The sequence below is a fragment of the Onychostoma macrolepis genome, chromosome 05 (assembly GCF_012432095.1).
Source record: "Onychostoma macrolepis isolate SWU-2019 chromosome 05, ASM1243209v1, whole genome shotgun sequence".
NCBI lineage: Eukaryota > Metazoa > Chordata > Actinopteri > Cypriniformes > Cyprinidae > Onychostoma > Onychostoma macrolepis.
Window position 1 is genome coordinate 24774414 of NC_081159.1, and position 19265 is coordinate 24793678.

Genomic DNA, 19265 nt, shown 5'->3' on the forward strand with positions numbered 1-19265 from the left:
GGTCTGTATTGTCAAAGTACAGTTTCAAAAACGTTAGACTTCACCGTTATTATTCAATGCAAAATGAAAAGGTCAGGAGGACAAGTCCAATTAATGTGGAATATTTCATCTTGTTTGTAGGTCAACTTTGAAGACTATGATGCCATCATTGGATTCATGCAAGTACACAGTAACCACTGGAAATTTCTGGTGTGTAAAACCATTGTCAAACCACAGTTCATTACTTATGGACATGGAAAACTAAATAAACTATATGTTTTTAATAGTATCTCAATAGGAAATTGCAGAAAGTGTATGTGGTGGATCCCCAAGGGATAGATGAAGAAAAAGATTCTGAACTTGCCGCCACAAGATTCAGGTATTGTATTATAACCTCAATAGTGTTGTAACAGAGTGAAATATCTTTCACAGTTTTGCTGTTGCAATTAAGAATTCTATGTGTGGTAATACTACGAGGCACTAGAGGGCGCTCGTTAGACTCACCTGGATTGTATATCAGGTGAGCAGTTGCCTGAAGAAGTAGTTCAGTTAACACATGTTTGTTTGTGGCTATGTTGAACTGTGGGTCTACAAAGTCCTAGTTGAGAAACCTTTGGTTTTAAACTCAACATAAGGGCTTTTTTTTTCTCCTTTCTCCTCTTTCATTTCCTGATGTGTTTTGGATACATGTCTGATTGGGACTGTGTTCAGTTGAGTACTGTTGGAGATGCTTTTGATTTGGATTCTTTTGGGGAGGCTCAATCATCTAACGTTACCAGTCGGAGATGTCAACAATAAAGCGGATTAACGTATTTCAACGCACTCAAAGTTTTTCTTCAGAATGGATAACTCATTTTTTTCCCACATGATGGATCATCGTTTCTCATATAAGAACTTTAAGACGATTTCTTTGGTGTAAAATCAAGGACTAGGTTTCGAGATTTATTTTTTCTTTCTCCATCCTATATAATTAAGAGCATATTTTTCAATGGGTGAATAAACGTGACAAAATAAATACTGTTTGCTGAAGTTTATATGTAAGGGATAATCAACGGCTAGCTGTGCATTAAATGATTTGAATGCACGACGTGGAGGCGAAGAACCGCCAGACGTGCAGCAGAGGGTGGTTAATGCCTCCGCGAAGTGCATTCAAATCGTTTAATGCACAGCTAGCCGTTGATTATCCCGTTTATGCCATGATCATTTCCCAGCATTCACATATTAAAGATGTTAATAATATTTGCGCTGCAATATTTGACCGGAACGATAAAAATGACGGTCTGACTGTATTACTATTCAACTCTAACTGTATGTTACTATGGTTACCAATGTTTATAGGAAGCGCATTAATATAGAACGTGATTAAACTGACCTGGAACTACCTGTGCGGTTCAACGAATTTAATCAACACCTGCCAGCCAATCAGAATCGAGTATTCAGACAGACCATGGCATAAATCGCTTTATTTGATTTTAGTGAAAAACCCTAATTTGTGGCTAATCTGAAAAAAAGAAGTTACAGTGTAATAAATAAATTTCATATTCTGCTATGTCTAATTTATTTTGCAAGTTTATTTTATTACATTTGTTACCCAACAGATGGCTAAGGAGACAGTGGAGGCTTTTCCAATGACACCATCTGAAATCGTGATACCTTCCAATAAGCACCTCCTGTCAGAGCTGCGTAATGAGATGGCTGTAACAAACCTAGAATCATTAGGTATGTATTGTAAGCATACAATGAAGGATAATCTTGCACTGATCCTTTAGTGTTGGTGTTCTTTTACTACATATATGGGCGTGAAAAGCCAAGCCTCCTTCAAAGTAATCATAATGGCTTGAATCAAACTTATTTTCAAATGAATCCTTTATTCAAGCTAAAAAAACATTTATCTTTTATTTTATTTACCTCTGGAATTTCTGTTTCACAAACACAGACTATATGGACAAAAGTATTGGGACACCCCTTCTAATGAACAGGTTTGACTACTTCAGCAATTTCCATGAGTACAAATGTTAAAGCATATAATGATGTTCTATGGAATTGTGTTTTTCACATGTTACAGCAATAGATTGGACAGGACCCTTTTATATTCTAACATGAAAATGCCTCTGAGTATAAGGCAAGGTTCAAAAAGAAATGATTGATTCAGTCAGTGTGGAAGAACTTGACTGGTCTGCAGAAAGCCACGCCGCAAATCCAGCTAAACACCTCTTGTTTGACTCTAAACACAGACTAGAGGGTGACACGGGAGTGCATTTTCAAACCTCTCCCGTCCCACTCCCACAAAAAAACTGGGGGGAAATCCCGTTCCACTCCCGGAAGAATTACTCCCATTCCCTCCCACTCCCGTTTTTTTTTTTTTTTTGGCCGAAATCTGTCAGTTACAGTAAAAATATAGTACAGATCACAGCGTGCCCACCTTAGTTGAATAAAAACCCAAAATGTGGTTTTTATTATATTGAACTGAAAGCCAGTTTATGCACAGTGTAGGCTACATTGCACACATTACATTTTATGTAAATCATCCATGCTAACACACACGTTTTCTATTTGAATTTTGTTTTTTCATTTGAAAGTAGACATTTCACTCTCTATAGATATATTTTTCAAAGTCGGAGTTTCGAAGTTTCTCGCTCAGAGACCTAAAGCGCACCCTGATTGCTTTAAAGCGCAACGTTTCGTTGTTGTTCTGAGTGTACACAAATAAACGTAGAGTCTTTACAGATTCGAAAGATGTATTAGGCTACTTTTATCTGTATGACCAAAAGTTACGGAGATTTTAAGAGCAACTGAGCCTGTCCTGCAGCGAGCGCGCTATTCAGCTCCACTCTCCACACAAACTGTTCAATAGCGCACATTTCTCTAGGTTAACATCATATTGAGGCCATGTAAAGTTGCTACTACATACATCTTTCAGATGAAAAGCCATATTTGAGGTCGATGAATGATGGTGTGTATTACCACACAGACCAGCCGTTAACGATCTGTCCGTCACGGACTGCGTCGTTCACGCAGCCACACCAAAGCAAACAGGAGGAGAGCGAGACAGGGCAACTAGTTCCGAATTAAAATATACAGTTTATAGTTTATTTAAATAAAAGGTATATTTGTGTACAGAGGCGTAGCAATAGGGCAGGCAAGGCAGGCAATTGCCTGGGGCCCCGCTTTTTGAGGGGGCCCCCGACAGCTGACCATTTGAACAATCGGAAATGTCATTATTAATAATATACACGTAACATGGAGCAATATATCTGCATCCCCCCTAGGGGGCTCCCTCTCGCTTTACGCTGGATGTGCTTGCTTTTTCCTCGTGATGCGTCGGCCGCCGTTTTCAAACTGGCACAGCACTTACTCATGCATTTACTAGGCTATTTTAAAAATGAAAAGGACTTATCCATCTGGCAGCCAAAAGCGGAAAAAAAGCAAGAAGAGGAGGAAAAGAGGAAACATGACAGCGGTAAGTTAAGTGATGGAGATAAGATTGACTTAATGATAATCATATGACAAACACATGTTTTTGTTGTTAATTTCAGCTTATTTTCGTTTAATTATTTGCTAGATGAATTACTAGTCCAATTACTAATAGGGTTACTGGGAAACAGGTTAGCTAGGGTTGCACTTAGCAGCAGCATGTATTATATGGCATTTAGCAGGTATTAATATGCTGTAACAGAATAGGTGGTACCGGGAAAGACGCGCACATCACCACTTGGCAAGTTTCGGTACTGTGTCTTGCTGCCAGTGGGGAGCTCTTGAATCAATATAAATAAATATCATTACATTTAATTAGTTGACATTATTTATTTAGCTCTTCTACAGTAAATTAGTTGAGTTTACATAATTAGTTGTCAACTAACAATGAACTAATAGTTTTAAAACTTTAAATTAAATTAAAAAGATTAAATTAAAATGCTAATCATATACTTCTGCATGCAGGAGCATTACTTAAGTTCCTGTCACCTTAAGTTCCTGATAAAAATTTTGTTAAAGAATAAGCACTTTGTTTTAAAAAATAAACTATTTATGTTATATTATGTGTTTTGACTACTTTTTGTATGTTGTATAAATATATATCTAGGTAACAAAGATATATTAACAAAATAATCTTTTAGAAGGGCCTCATCTATTAATTTTGCCTGGGGCCCCCACTTCATGTTGGTTCGCCTCTGTTTGTGTATAAAGTTGGGTATCATTACTATTCCCAGTCCCGCCTACACTCCCGATGACATATTTTTCCCTGTCCCGTCCCAATCACGTGATTCGTAGCGATTTTGTTTCCCATCCCGCGGGATTCCCGAAAAAATGTCAGCCTCTACAGACCTTGAACCAAACTCATCACCAAATACCAATGACTTGTACATACACTATATGGACAAAAGTATTGGGACACCCCCTTCTTTAGAACAGAAACTTAAAAAATTGTGGCAACAAAGATGGAAATGAAATTCATGTATTTAAAAATTCTATGTCCATCTCTTTTGCAGCAGTTTTGAAAGTGTGTAAAATGACTATAACCATATGTACATAAGTCATTGGTGTTTGTTGATGAGTTTTTGGCTCAAGGTTTGCATTTAAAGTCACACCAGGCATGTTCAGCTGGGATTAGGATGTGGCTTTCCTCAGACTAGTCAAGTTGTTCCACACTGATTTAATAATTTCTTTTTTTTTTCAAGAATAAGAATATCAACAGAACTTGGCAAACAGTTGACTGGTCACCTTTGCATCTTTACATAGATCTTATTAACAGATACATACAGAGGTCAAATTACAGAACATAAAGACATAGACACAATCCATTTTTCCAAGTATTGAAGATATGTGTCCATCTGTAATTTTAATGCGACAGTGATTCTCTCCATATTTTGTACACTGGTTACAATGTCCAACCATTCAGACTTTGTTGTAGGTTCGGACTGGAGCCACTTTCGTGTTACAGCTTTCTTGCTGGTTGCTAATAGTATCTTTAATAAGTACTTGTCTCTCACCATCAAATAAATTGTAGAAAAAGAATAATCAATTGCATCATCAAAAATATTGTGTATTACTTGTTACCTCCTGCCAGTATGGCTGAATGGTTGGGCAGCTCCAAAATACATGAAAGTGATCTGCTAGTTGTTCCCCACATTTCCTCGAGCACAAACCACTACCCGTCTGACCATTCTGAATAAATTTTAACTTGGGGGTTATAAAGTATCTAATAAGGTTCCTCCAGCAGAATTCTCGCCACATACCATAACTAGTAGAAGTAGCCTGAACAGAACAGATATTCAACCACTCTTCCTCTAAAATAGCAAGACTGGCTTCTCTCTCCCATTTTAACCTAACCTCCCTAGTTGAGTGTTCTTTATTGGATTGAATAGATAAAGTTTTGAGACAAGTTTCTTATTATCCTTATTTTTATAGACATCAATAAATAAACCTTGACGGCAGCCTCTTTCCAAGTTAAAACTCTGAGTAAGACGACCATTGATCCTAATTCTAGCATTTGGTGAAGAATACAAAATTTTAATACAGCTAATGAACTCATTTTTGAAGCCAAATCTTCTTAATGTCAGATATAGGATATAGATATATCCCAGCGAACTAAGTCAAATGCTTTTTCGGCATCTAAACTAATACTTACTGCTCTGGTATTTTCTTTGGTGATATGATCAATTATATGCAGCACCCGCCTAATATTGTCTTGTGTCTGCCTATCACGCACAAATCCCGTTTGATCTCAATCCACTAATTCTGGTATTATATCCTCCAGTCTTTTAGCTAATATTGCTGCATACAATTTATAATCCATGTTTAAAACAGAAATTGGCCTAAATGCACTACACTCCTCCTTATCTTTACTCTCTTTAGGAATAATCGAAATTATTGCCTCACTCCATGTTCTTGGTGGTTCGCTTCCCTTAAGCATATAATTGAAACAGTCAAAAAGCATGGGAATTAATTGATCTTTAAAGGCCTTGTACCACTCAGCTGGAAAGCCATCAGATCCTGGTGTTTTATTAACTTTTAATCTTGAAATTGCTTTCCCTATTTCTTCCTTAGTAATCTCTGCCATCAGGGCCTTATTTTGCCTATAGAAGGCAAGTCCAGTGATTCTAAAAAAAGTAGTTATTTCTTTGGAGCTAGTCGTATTTGTTTCGCTATATAGATTTCTATAGTAGGTTTCAAAAACTTTGTGAATATCTCCTTGTTTGTGGGAAATTTATTTGGTTTTAGGGTCTCTAATTTCAAATATAGGGGTCTCTGCCTGTTGCTTCCTTAGTTTCCATGCCAACAACTTCAAAGCCTTTGAGCCATTTTCATAATATTGTCTAGCAAATGTAGCTTTTTTCATACAATTTGTTTATTTCCTTCTTGACATTATTTAACTGATTTAGAATGAGGTTTCTTTTTCTCAATATATTCTCTCTCTAAGATCTTCAGATTTTCTTGCAGATCAACCAGTTTTTTACGTTTTTCCTTTTTTTTTTATGCGACGTAAGAGCTATTAGTTTACCCCTGATCACTGACTTTGACGCATCCCATAAGACACTTGGCGATACTTCCCCATTATTATTGTTATCAATATAATCCCTTAGTTCTTTTTGAATATATTCTTTGCATGCACTATCATTCAGAATGCTTGTATTAAGCCGCCACAATGAATCCCTCTTTTTATTATCTAAATGCATAGTCAAATAGACAGGTGAGTGATCAGAGATATCTCTGGCTCCTATTTTGCAGTCTGTAAGACTATGTCTATCTGAGTAATGAACAAAAAAAAGTCAATTCTTGAGTATGCGACCTGGCTCTCAGAGTAAAATGTGAATTGTTTGTCTGTTGGATGGAGAGCCCTCCATATATCAATCAATCCCACCTCCATCAACAGTTTTTTAGTTACCCTTGCTCTAGGAGTTAGCTTCTTTAATGTGTTAGAAGAATCAAGCTTAGGCTGCATTTGGGTATTCCAGTCTCCTCCGCATATTAGAACTCCAGATGCTTCAGAGGCTATTAATTGGAAAATTTCCCTAATACATGAATTATCCTGATCAGGGGATATATACACATTAACTAAAGTAACTTCCTTTTGATCTAAGAATCCCTTCACTAACACATAGCGGCCCCTTTGTCTGAAAACTCAGAAATCATACGGAAGTTCACACTATTAGAAATTAGTATTGCTACCCCTCTTCTATTCCCTTTCCTATAAGATGAATAAAATTCATTTTTAAACCCCATTTGTTTAAGTTTTTCGTGTTCTACACTATTAAGATGGGTCTCCTGCCAAAATATGACATGCAGCTTTTCCCTTTTCATCTTTGCAATAGCCTTGCTTCTCTTTATTGGATTGTGTAGACCATTTACGTTTAGGGTAATCACCCTATACTCCTGAAATTGCATTTAAGCTTGTAGTAAAACACTAAGCGTAAATTACATGTTATTGGTGACCAAGCCTGAACTACATCTGAACTATAAAACAAAATCAGCACATCGTCTACAAAAATGTAACAACAAAACAAAAAACATAAGAGGACCTCCATTCTGAAGTAATGAGCACTTCTAAATGTGGGGGAACAGTCCAGCTAAACACCAGGGCCCCTCTACAGTGCAACCTGCTATTCCCAATAGGGTGTTTTGTATGCACTTACAAATGTCAAAAACAAATATTTTTACTGTGTTTGTCGGTCAACTACATTCTTACTGAAGGCGATTCTGTCCATTCGCGAATCAGGTTTTAAAACTCTAATGGAAGTAAAGACTTGTTGTTCGTTACATTCAATATAAGAGAGAAAGGAAAAAAAGGGAGTAAGAATCAACTTAAAAAGCAAGTGCAGTCTTTACTCCCACGCACTGAGGGCAAACACTATCCCTTGGTACAGATCAAAACATAAGGACCATAACCGATAACTCTCGTTTGCCCAGTTCTCTACCTTTACAGTTCAAAGTCACTTATCAGTCTTTTATCTCCCAATCCCTATACCTCCAAGTCTATCTTGGTCGGCGAAAACTCCGGAGCTTCTCTTTAATCAATTCCTGGCGGGTCTGCCAATTTACCGTACTCGTTGATTGCTGCCAGGGGGTTTTCCGTGCTTTTTCAAAAGTCTGAACTTCAGCAGTCTTCTCGCAGCCAGTCTGGAACCCTCTTTTCTTCAGATCCTCTGCCGCTTCATCCACGCTTCCATAGGTAACCGGCCCACTCTCAAAAAAGACTCGCAGCTTCGCTGGCGGCGGTGTTTGAAACCGTATTCCCTTTTCTCTGAGAATCCTCCTAATCTGCGTGTACACCTTTTTGCCAGTGTTTCTGCAGGATAGTCATGGTCGAAGTAAATTCGAAGTCGCTGTAAAAAATTTCCTTTTTCTTGCACGCAGAGTGCAGAACCATCTCTTTAACTTTGAACTCTTGAAAGTACACGATCACCGACCTTGGCTGCGCCTCACTGGACGGTCTAGGCCGAGTGATCTATGGCATCTTTGTATTCCAAGTTCAACTTCAGCGAGTTCCAGCTCTTTTTTTGATTAAGTTCTCAATAAATTTAATGTTGTTTTTCTCAGCTCCCTCCGCAATGCCATAAATACGGACATTGTTGCACCTTGAGTGGGCTTCCAAGTCCGTTAACTTCATCTGCAAACTTTCCTGAGCTTGTAGTAACTGGCTCAGAGCCTATCTGAAATCCGCAGACCATTCTTCAACCTCGGCGATCTGGGCCTCGGCCTCGCCCATTCTGTCATTTGTAGTTTTTTGATCGGCAGTGATTTTGTTTAACTTCTGGTAAATTTCCTGTCGTGTTTTTTCCTTTTGAAATCGTCTCTGATTCTGTGTCAAAAGTTATTCAGTTCAGACTTCATATCCATGGTAAACCACTGCATTCCTGGAGACCTGTTCCAGGGCACTCCTGCCCAGAAAAACGAGGAGGTCTGACCACGGGGTGAAGGTTTGGCGGCAGGCTGGTGTGACTCGGACCTGTGTTCGGACCCCGGAGTGCCGTGTTGCCACGTCCACCTTGGGACTCTGCCATGGAGCCAGTGTTGAAGCGGTCTCATATGAAGCAGCCCCAGTGGCGTGACTGCAGCTGCCATATGCCCCAGGAGCCTCTGAAATTGTTTCAGTGGGACCGCCGTCCTGCTTTTGAACGTATTCGAGCAGTTCAACACCGACTGAGCACGTTCCTGCGTGAGGCGTGCTGTCTGATCGACCGAATCCAACTCCATACCAAGAAAAGAGATCCTCTGCATCAGGGAGAGTTTGCTCTTTTCCCAGTTGACCCGAAGGCCCAACTGGCTAAGGTGCCAGAGCAACAAGTTCCTGTGTTCGCACAACTGAGACTGAGCCAGTATGAGCCAGTCGTCGAGGTAGTTGAGAATGCGAACCCCCTGTTCTCTCAGGGGAACAAGGGTTGCCTCCGTAACTTTCGTGAAGACACGGGGCGACAGGGACAGCCCGAAGGGCAGGACTTTGTACTGATATGCCTGTCCCTCGAACGCAAACCGCAGGAATGGCCTGTGGCGCGGAAGGATTGACACATGGAAGTACGTGTCCTTCAGGTCGATCGCTGCAAATCAATCTCTGGGATGGACGCATCCGAAGATGGGTTCCTACGTGAGCATCTTGAACGGAAGTTTGTGAAGGGCCCTGTTCAAGACGCGCAGATCCAAGATTGGTCTCAACCCACCTTTCTTGGGTACAATGAGGTAAGGGCTGTAAAACCCCGTCCTCATATCGGCTGGAGGGGCCGGCTCTATCGCATCCTTCGCCAGTAGGACTGCGATCTCTGCTCACAAGACAGGAGCATCTGCTGCCTTCACTGAAGTGAAATGGACGCACCTGAACTTGGTAGGACGCCGGGCGAACTGATTCGCATAGCCGAGTCTGATGGTCTGACGGAGCCAACAAGACGGACTGGGAAGCGCTAGCCAGGCTCCCAGAAACCACACAAGTGGCACCGACGGAGCCACTGACGTGCCTGCGGTGGGGCAGCGAAGGGGAACGCAGGGACCCGGCTCGGGCGTCTCGTTGCCGGTCCGAAGCGGGGTCAGTGTGTGTGCAACACCAACCTGCGTTCTGGCAGAGGGTGCGTGAGTAGTACGATTGGTCACACTCTTGAACCGCCCACAGCTGCTCACTGGCGAGAGAGGGGGATGAGTGTGGTCCGGTGTTGGTTCGTCCGTGACTCTCCATGCCTTTTTGGGACCCAGAGACAGAGACAACTGCCTCTTGTCGAGGTTTGTTTTTTTGTTTGAAACAAAAGATTCTCCACCCGGCCCTCCTCCAGGGGAGGGAGAGGTGCATCCACCATCTCCCGAAGCAGTTCCCTCTCTCTCTGGGTCGCCAGGGCGTCGCTTCTAGAGGCTGATGCGGTGCGGGAGCGGGGGCCAACGCAGGGGGCCGCCCTCAGCGACGAGCAGGCTGGGGCGCTGCAGACGGGTGAAGGCAACAGCTACCCGCTGGGGCAGGACATGTTGGATCGCCTCAGTCTGCTCCTGTGCAGCCGAGAACTGCTGGGCCATGTACTCGACTGTGTCGCCTAAGAGGCCAGTCTGGGACACAGGGACCTTGAGGAACCGAACTTTGTCGGCGTCCCTATGTCAACCAGACACAGGCAGAGGTGGCGCTCCTGGACCACAAGTGTGGACATCGCATGACCCAGAGACCGCGCAGTGACCTTCATCACTCGTAGCGCGAGGTCAGTAGCGGTACAAAGCTCTTTCAGAACTTCTGGATCGTGACCACCCTCGTGCATGTCCCTCATTGCTTTTAGCCTGAAGAACTTACGCCGTAGCGTAAGGTGGCGGCAGCTTCTCCACAGGCCACATAAGCGTCGCCGGACAGACCAAACGAATACCTACAGGCCCGCAAGAGGAGGCACGGTTTGCCCTGCTGGGTGGAGGCGGTATTAAGACACAACTGCATCGCAACCGACCGCTCCACCGGGGGGACCCCCGTATACCCCCTAGCTGCACCACTGGTGAGGGAGGAGGATCTAACAAGTTGGTTTCTGGCAGTAAAAGTTGCCATCCACGACCTGGTAAGCTCCCCATGCACCTCCGGGAAGAGAGGCACCGGGGCAGGGCGCTGAGAACCAGCACAAGCTACCCCGAGAAACCAGTCGTCCAACCTCACGGGCTCAGGACACGGTGGAGGTCTCTACTCGAGCCCTACCCTCTCAGCGGCCCGGGAAAGCATAGCTGTCATTTCCAGGTCTGATTCAGGCATTGTCACTGCCGGAGCAGCAGCGCAACCGAATCTTCTTCCCCAGGAAACTCCGGGTCACCCTCCGATGTAGCGATCGACATCCAGTCGTCGGAAGGAGCAGCAAGGATACTGCTGGTACGCTCCGTGTAGAGGGCCCAGCACGTTCCATTGGCAGGTCACTGGTTTCGGAGCGCAAGAGGAGCGATGGTCCCTCGAGGGTTGGTTCCCTGGAGGGTTTGCCACCACTGTAATCCTCAGACCACCTATGCCACCGCCTGAAGTAGTCCTCGCCTGTCTGCAGCCAGAACGAGAACCAGATCGAGGCAGGGGCAACAGGGCTCTGCCCCTTTGTCGAGGTAACGGAGCCTGGCCCGCAACTCTGAGATGATCACCTTCCCAATGAGAAGATGTACTTAGATGTACTTGCTTACTGCCCAGGCACGTGAGGCAGCGATCGTGACCATCACCCGGCGCCAGGTAACGACCGCATCCAGAAATGCAAGGGTGACACGTTGTCTGTAGCAAGACCCAACTCGTCTTTACAAAGATGTAACGTCGAGTTTGCCAGATGCAACGTCGCCTTTAAAAAGATGCACCCGTGAATGCTCTTTTAGGGAAAAAAAATACTGTTTGTATATAGACTATTAATATATTAACAGTTAAGAGACTAAGATATATAAATCATTAATTAACTGTAAAATTAGCACTTGATTAGGAACCACTTTATTACTGTATATTCTTATTAAAAATTGTAACCCAATTTTTATTACCTCTGGTACTGAGCACAAAAAGTAAGACATAAAGTTGCTTATAATTTATATTATTTTGACTGGTGATATGATAATATTTCTATTCTTTACATTGTAGGCCATTTCAGTTTGATGAAAAGATGCATTTATGCAGACACAATTGCAAAAACTTCATGGATCATACTGAAGCAGAATTACAGTGGGGTTTTTTTGTAGTACTTCCTTTAGGCAGAACTGTGGTGTGCTGGGTGTATGTTTTGTTAAGCCTGGATTTTTGCATTCCACAGATATAGGTCAGCTTGCAATTACTTTCACCGCATGGCCATTTTATTAACTTCATGATGCTTCAAATTCAAAATGGTCTTAACTATTTTGTCAGTACCTGTGACGATGTTGTGTACTAGGCAAAATGAATGAAAGGTGTACAAGAACTTCAAAAACAAAAATGTTCAGAAATTGTCTAAGATCAAATATTTATTTGTCACCTGAATATCTGTGCACATTTAGGTATTATTTATGTTCTTACTGTCTGTAAATTTATCCATCTACCTCTGTCTGTCCATCCATCTGCTCATCTATGCAGTGGTGGCCAAAATGATTACAACACTATAATTTTCACCAGCTTTAAAGTCAGTTATCTCTATCTTTATCTCTAGCTGTAGTGTGTCAGTAGGAAATATCAGTTTACATTTTCAAACATTCATTTTGCCATAATTGTAATAATCCAGTGAGATTTTTGTGCTCCACACAGAGATCTGATCTCATCATCATCCAGTCTGTCTCGAATGACAACAAGAAATTGAAGGAACTGAGACAAACATAATCTCCAAGATGCTTCAAGAAACCTACTTGTAAAGCTACAGGAAAAATTATGAGCAAGTGCACATAGGGCAAAAGCTGCTTTAAACACAAAGGATGGTCACACCAAATGTTGATTTTAATTTAGTTAACAGAAGTTAATTTATAAAGAAAATATATTTATGACATTATTTTTAACAGCATCTTCATTTTACAGCATTTTTACACAAGTGACTAAAACTTCTAACAGTACGGTAGCTTTGCAGGTAGGTTTCTTGAAGCATCTTGGAGATGTTGCCACAGTTCTTCTGGATTTAGTCTGTCTGAGTTTGTTCAGTTTCTTCATGTCATTTCAGACAGTCTCAATGATTGAGTAGATCAGATGTCTGTGTGGAGCACAGGTTGTCGTCAGACAAAAATTTCACTGGATTGTTAAAATTAATGGCAAAATTAATGTTTGAAAATGTAAACTGATTTCCTACTGACACACTAATGCAATAGATAAAAATAAAGAAATTAAAATCATTTTTAGACAATAATATTGGTCACCCCTGTGTGTGTGTGTATGTGTCTGTCTGTCCATCCATCCGTCCATCTATCTATACATCTGTCTGTCCATCTATTTGCTCATCTATATGCATGTCTCTCTGTGCATCCATCCATCCATCCATCCGTCCGTATACCTATACGTCTGTCTGTCTGTCTATCCATTCGTCCATACACCAGTCTGTCTGTCTGTCCGTCTGACCGAACAGTTAAAATAAAACATTAATTTATGATATTGTATTTTCAGTATTCAACCCCAAAGATCATTGCTCCCTGTGTGGAAAAGAGTCTCCAGTTGGAGATGTGGGTCTGAACACATGGGTTTGTATCCTTTTCAATGAGAAATTTCTAATTACATTAGCTATTAGACATACTGTAGCTCTCAAGTCTTAAATTATTTAAACTAAATAGATAATTATTATGCATATAATTAGTATGCAGTTAATCTGGAAATGACATTACATGAAATGTTCTGTAGTATTTTGTATGAAGTAAATAGAGATTATTTTACTGTGTGTTCAATTTTGTACATTTTAATTAGATGGTTTTTAAGTAAAAATTAATATTTTCTTATTAATGGAGTATTAAAAGAATGTAGTACAGTTTATGTGTAACTTAATATGTTCAATATAATTTAAAATTATGTAAAGTTTACTTGTGACAATTTTCTTCCTCCAGATTCAGTGCAGCAACTGTGAAAGATGGTACCACTCTGTCTGTGTCAACATGACGAAAAAACAGATACACAAATGTAAGAGACGAAAGTGGTTGTGTGTTTTCTGTAAGTAAAAAGTCCTTTAAAATTTAAGTTATAAAAATATATTGTTTATATATTTTTATTATTATTATTTTTTAATTTGTTGTTTTGATCAGTTTCGTCAAATTCCTTTGTATAAATACCAGCTCTGTCAACATGGCTGTTGTACAGTTGGCTGTTGTTGTTTCAAGTTAGTTTACAGTATTAACAGGAAAATTCTGCATTATATAAATTTAGTCATTGCAATGATGTAAATAAGGTACGAATTGTAAAGGCAATTACCTTGTGCACCAGTAAGGATTACATGTGAGGTTGTGTAAGTTGACCACTGTCCCCCTCTATTAACATGAACATGCTTGTTAACATGAACAATAATTATATTTTATAGTAATAATTCTATAATGTATCTGTTAACATCAGTTAATGTACTGTGAATTAACATGAACAAACATAAATCAAGTAACATTAAAAAGATTAATATATGCAGTAAAAAATATATATTGTCCATTGTTAGATCATGTTTTTTAATGCGTTAAATAGTGTTAACAAATTAAGCCTAGTTCACACTACACGACTTTACACGTCGGCAGATCGCTGTGCTGTTCAGACTACATGACTCTGTGTAAATGATCCGCAACCAGGGGTTACACGCTACACGAGCAGACAACAACTCTGTCACCCAACGACTCGATTCGGTCCCTAAACCACATTTTGTCATGAAAACATGCGAGAATTGACCTTTAGCAAAGAGCTTGATTAACATGCGATCTGACCAATCAGAAGGCGTATATTATGTGCAGCCGCTTCGGCCAGTCTTCATAGAAATACATGTTAAAACGGGGTAAAAAAGATTGTGGTAATGGTAATGGCATGGTAATGGCAATAAGCTAAGGTATTCCTTTAAAGTACTTGTTTTGCGCACCAGAAAATCTGTCATGTCCAGCGCTGTATGCATGGATGCAGCGCTTAAGTTAAAATACTGAGTGAGAAATAATAAAATAATATGTTAAAACATGTGCTCTTATCATTCTGTGGACAAAATCCCATGAACTTTGCCCCGAATGGGAGCTTTATATGCACATGTGCGCTCATCTGTTTTCAATGCAGGTTAACCGCGACGCTTCATGTCCCACTCATTAAACTATGACCGGTCCTTTACTGCAAAAGGACGGTCACTGCAACACTCTAAAGTGATGAAACTACGACGCCATGTGCTTTTTAAAACCATTTTTATAGGTTTCACGTTATATTGTTGGCTCGGAAAATATGTAAATGCGCATACTCAGTAGCCGCAGCTGTATCCCTTCTAGCCTTAACCACAAATCAGACAGAAGAACAGATTAACTTCGGTGGACTTCAATTTGAAAAATTGTGTTTCGCGGTTGAAATAAAATACTTTCTGATGTTTATTCATATTCATTTTTGTGCATTAAGTAAATATGAAAAGACAATCGGTTCACGTGTTTAAACTGAGGCAATACAGTGATCTGTCACCACATTGAAAAGCCACAAAACAGTATTTATTGTTTGAATTTCTTTAAAAATAACTCAATTTAAAAGCTGAGAGTCCTGAGATCTTGTTTCATATCAGAAGGAACCTGCTCTGTTTTCTCTGTCGGTGTGTTGTCAGTTTCCTCTTTGATCTGCGATGTATTTTTCACTGCGTGAGAACACGTGTGTAGTGTGAGAGCTGCATTGTTTGTCGGTCATGGCAGCAGTAACTAGGGTGGGCGGGTTTTGCGAACGGTCTGACTTGCTCTTTCATTGGCTGTAGCTCGTCACGACACCTGACACCACGTGATTGAGTCAGCAGACCGGTCCAGATATTTTGCATGCTAGATATTTGTTTTGCGAGCGTCTTTGATGCATTGTTGTATAGTTCACACATAAAGATTGCGGAGCGCCGATCACCCGCTGATTTCCCCCCGATTACAGCCCGACCTGTCAGCGAGCTCGTTAATTGCAAATCGGGCTTAAAATCCTGTAGTGTGAACTAGCCTTTATGCCGAGTTCACACTGCACGATTTTCAAACTCGTAGGATCACTGTTGTTTTCACACTGCGTGACTATCTGGGGAAGCATTCAGTCGCTGCTGTGTTCACACTGAACGATGGATCGGCGACAGGGGCTTTCACATTGCACGATTTCACAATAGGAAGAATCGCCGACAACTCTGTCTGATCCGCAAACTACGTTTCACAACAAAACACACGCGAGAAGTGATAAGGAAATAACGCGAGAACCTGTGTGCGTCAGCCCGTTGTTCTCCAGCGAGACTGGAAGTATTAAAAAAATATAGCCCGCAAATGGTCTGTGCGCTGATTTCCAGCTACAAAAACAAAAACAGATTATGCAGGAGGGAGATGCAGGGAACAGGGATTGTGTTCTGCAAAGAGTGGTAAATAATAATTTTGCAGTAACTGTTATGCTGATGTTGCGGCTGTTCAAGCGTTTGTGCTTGTTTCTGTATAATATAATTGTACATATTAAAATACTGATATGGTCTATAACTTCTCACCGAACTTCCCTCTGCCCTGTATCTTTGTCTCTCATTGGCTGAAGGTCATCGCCGATGTAGTTTTCAGTCAGAAATCATTGCACACAGCAGGATTGTGAATCGCCGACAGTACCAGATATTTAGCATGCCAAATATTTCGTACGGAAAGTATTCAGACCCCCTTAAATTTTTCACTCTTTGTTATATTGCAGCCATTTAATAAAATTATTTGTTCTTTTTTTTTTCCTCATTAATGTACACACAGCACCCCATATTGACAAAAAAACAGAATTGTTGACATTTTTGCAGATTTATTAAAAAAGAAAAACTGAAATATCACATGGTCCTAAGTATTCAGACCCTTTGCTGTGACACTCATATATTTAACTCAGGTGCTGTCCATTTCTTCTGATCATCCTTGAGATGGTTCTACACCTTCATTTGAGTCCAGCTGTGTTTGATTATACTGATTGGACTTGATTAGGAAAGCCACACACCTGTCTATACAAGACCTTACAGCTCACAGTGCATGTCAGAGCAAATGAGAATCATGAGGTCAAAGGAACTGCCTGAAGAGCTCAGAGACAGAATTGTGGCAAGGCACAGATCTGGCCAAGGTTACAAAAACATTTCTGCTGCACTTAAGGTTCCTAAGAGCACAGTGGCCTCCATAATCCTTAAATGGAAGGCGTTTGGGATGACCAGAACCCTTCCTAGAGCTGGCTGTCCAGCCAAACTGAGCTATCGGGGAGAAGAGCCTTGGTGAGAGAGGTAAGAACCCAAAGATCACTGTGGCTGAGCTCCAGAGATGCAGTCGGGAGATGGGAGAAAGTTGTAGAAAGTCAACCATCACTGCAGCCCTCCACCAGTCGGGGCTTTATGGCAGAGTGGCCCGGACGGAAGCCTCTCCTCAGTGCAAGACACATGAAAGCCCGCATGGAGTTTGCTAAAAACACCTGAATAAGATTCTCTGGTCTGATGAGACCAAGATAGAACTTTGGCCTTAATTCTAAGCGGTATGTGTGGAGAAAACCAGGCACTGCTCATCACCTGTCCAATACAGTCCCAACAGTGAAGCATGGTGGTGGCAGCATCATGCTGTGGGGTGTTTTTCAGCTGCAGGGACAGGACGACTGGTTGCAATCGAGGAAAGATGAATGCGGCCAAGTACAGGGATATCCTGGACAAAACCTTCTCCAGAGTGCTCAGGACCTCAGACTGGGCCAAGGTTTACCTTCCAACAAGACAATGACCCTAAGCACACAGCTAAAATAACGAAGGAGTGGCTTCACAACAACTCCGTGACTGTTCTTGAATGGCCCAGCCAGAGCCCTGACTTAAACCCAATTGAGCATCTCTGGAGAGACCTAAAATGTCTGTCCACCAACGTTTACCATCCAACCTGACAGAACTGGAGAGGATCTGCAAGGAGGAATGGCAGAGGATCTGCAAGGAGGAATGGCAGAGGATCCCCAAATCCAGGTGTGAAAAACTTGTTGCATCTTTCCCAAAAAGACTCATGGCTGTATTAGATCAAAAGGGTGCTTCTACTAAATACTGAGCAAAGGGTCTGAATACTTAGGACCATGTGATATTTCAGTTTTTCTTTTTTAATAAATCTGCAAAAATGTCAACAATTCTGTGTTTTTCTGTCAATATGTGGTGCTGTGTGTACATTGAGGAAAAAAATGAACTTAAATGATTTTAGCAAATGGCTGCAGTATAACAAAGAGTGAAAAATTTAAGGGGGTCTGAATACTTTCCATACCCACTGTATATAGAAAAAATATTCCAGGAAGTCAGCTTGATCAGTTACCAAAGAGGAATGTTAAAATTACTCTGGAAAATGCAATTTTCTTATCAAAGTCATAAAATGTTGTGTTGCAAAAATGAGTACACACTGCTGAATGTTACTAAATAAAACCAAAAATGTATGTTGTTATATTAAGGTAAGTTTTGATTGACAGGTATGCAGAAACAAATCTGTTAAAGATAAGTCATTTTTGGACAATTAAATGTTATATAGGCCATTTAATCATACTCCGACTTAATGCTGACAACAATAAAACCACTTAAGAGAGAATTGCCAGTACATTGATTTCTTGTGAAAAGGCCACTGGAATAATTATAACTTTATTTTAAGCTTTCGTTTAGTGATGAGTGAGTTTTTGCTAGAAAAAGAGCAGGAGAAAGACCAAGAAAGTGTGTCAGAGCGGGCAAAATGTATGAAAAGAGTGACACTCTATCTCACGGACTAAGATGCAGCCTTGCAGAAGTGGCATGCATGGTTGTTTATCCACACCAGAACTACCGACTGTAGCCAAAGCACAATGAACTCATTTAGCTTTTTCCAAGGCCCATATTTGCAAAATATTGACTTCTGGGAATCCATACTCTGGTGTCATGAGACCAAGTCAATCATTTTGGTTGTAACGGCATCCAAAATGTTCTGGTGTTGCTTTTTGAGGAAGACCAGAGCGTGTAAGGAGCTCATTCTCCAGGAGTTAAACAGGACAGATGTGACAATTTGTCATGAACTTGTACATTCGAGTTCATATGAATCAGGTCCTTAATATATTCTGGGGCCATATCATGGACAGCTTTAAAAACATACAGCAACAACTTATACTGAATCCGATATTTAACTGGAAGCCAATGCAACTTTTCCAAAACTGGAGTAATATGCCCCCTTTTCTTTGTGCTAGTAAGGAGCCTCGCAACGGGAGGAGATGAATGCATGAATTACTATCTCAAGGTCAAGAACAG

General features: G+C 40.9%; 1 protein-coding gene across 3 annotated transcripts; it reads left to right on the forward strand.

The window, feature by feature from the left end:
* The first annotated feature begins 543 nt into the window (after positions 1-543).
* LOC131541133 (zinc finger protein ubi-d4-like) lies at positions 544-15099 on the forward strand. Of its 3 annotated transcripts, none has more exons than XR_009271404.1 (5): positions 544-971; positions 1578-1698; positions 1916-1958; positions 13493-13566; positions 13924-15099. XR_009271404.1 is itself a non-coding variant. In XM_058776693.1 (3 exons), exons 1-3 carry the CDS (start codon positions 3220-3222, stop codon positions 14032-14034), a joined length of 405 nt encoding a protein of 134 aa, XP_058632676.1. In that variant the 5' UTR covers positions 2999-3219; the 3' UTR covers positions 14035-15099. The 3 variants fall into 3 exon arrangements, 1 of the variants encoding a protein (XP_058632676.1); XR_009271405.1 differs by having other exon boundaries at positions 544-911; XM_058776693.1 differs by lacking the exons at positions 544-971; positions 1578-1698; positions 1916-1958 and adding an exon at positions 2999-3439.
* The last annotated feature ends 4166 nt before the right edge of the window (positions 15100-19265 follow it).

Coding starts and splice junctions, on each gene's coding strand:
- LOC131541133 (XM_058776693.1), top strand. CDS start 3,220: ATGGAGCAATATATCTGCATCCCCCCTAGGGGGCTCCCTCTCGCTTTA. Junction 3,440..13,492: donor AAAGAGGAAACATGACAGCG/GTAAGTTAAGTG, acceptor TTGTATTTTCAG/TATTCAACCCCAAAGATCAT. Junction 13,567..13,923: donor ATGTGGGTCTGAACACATGG/GTTTGTATCCTT, acceptor TTCTTCCTCCAG/ATTCAGTGCAGCAACTGTGA.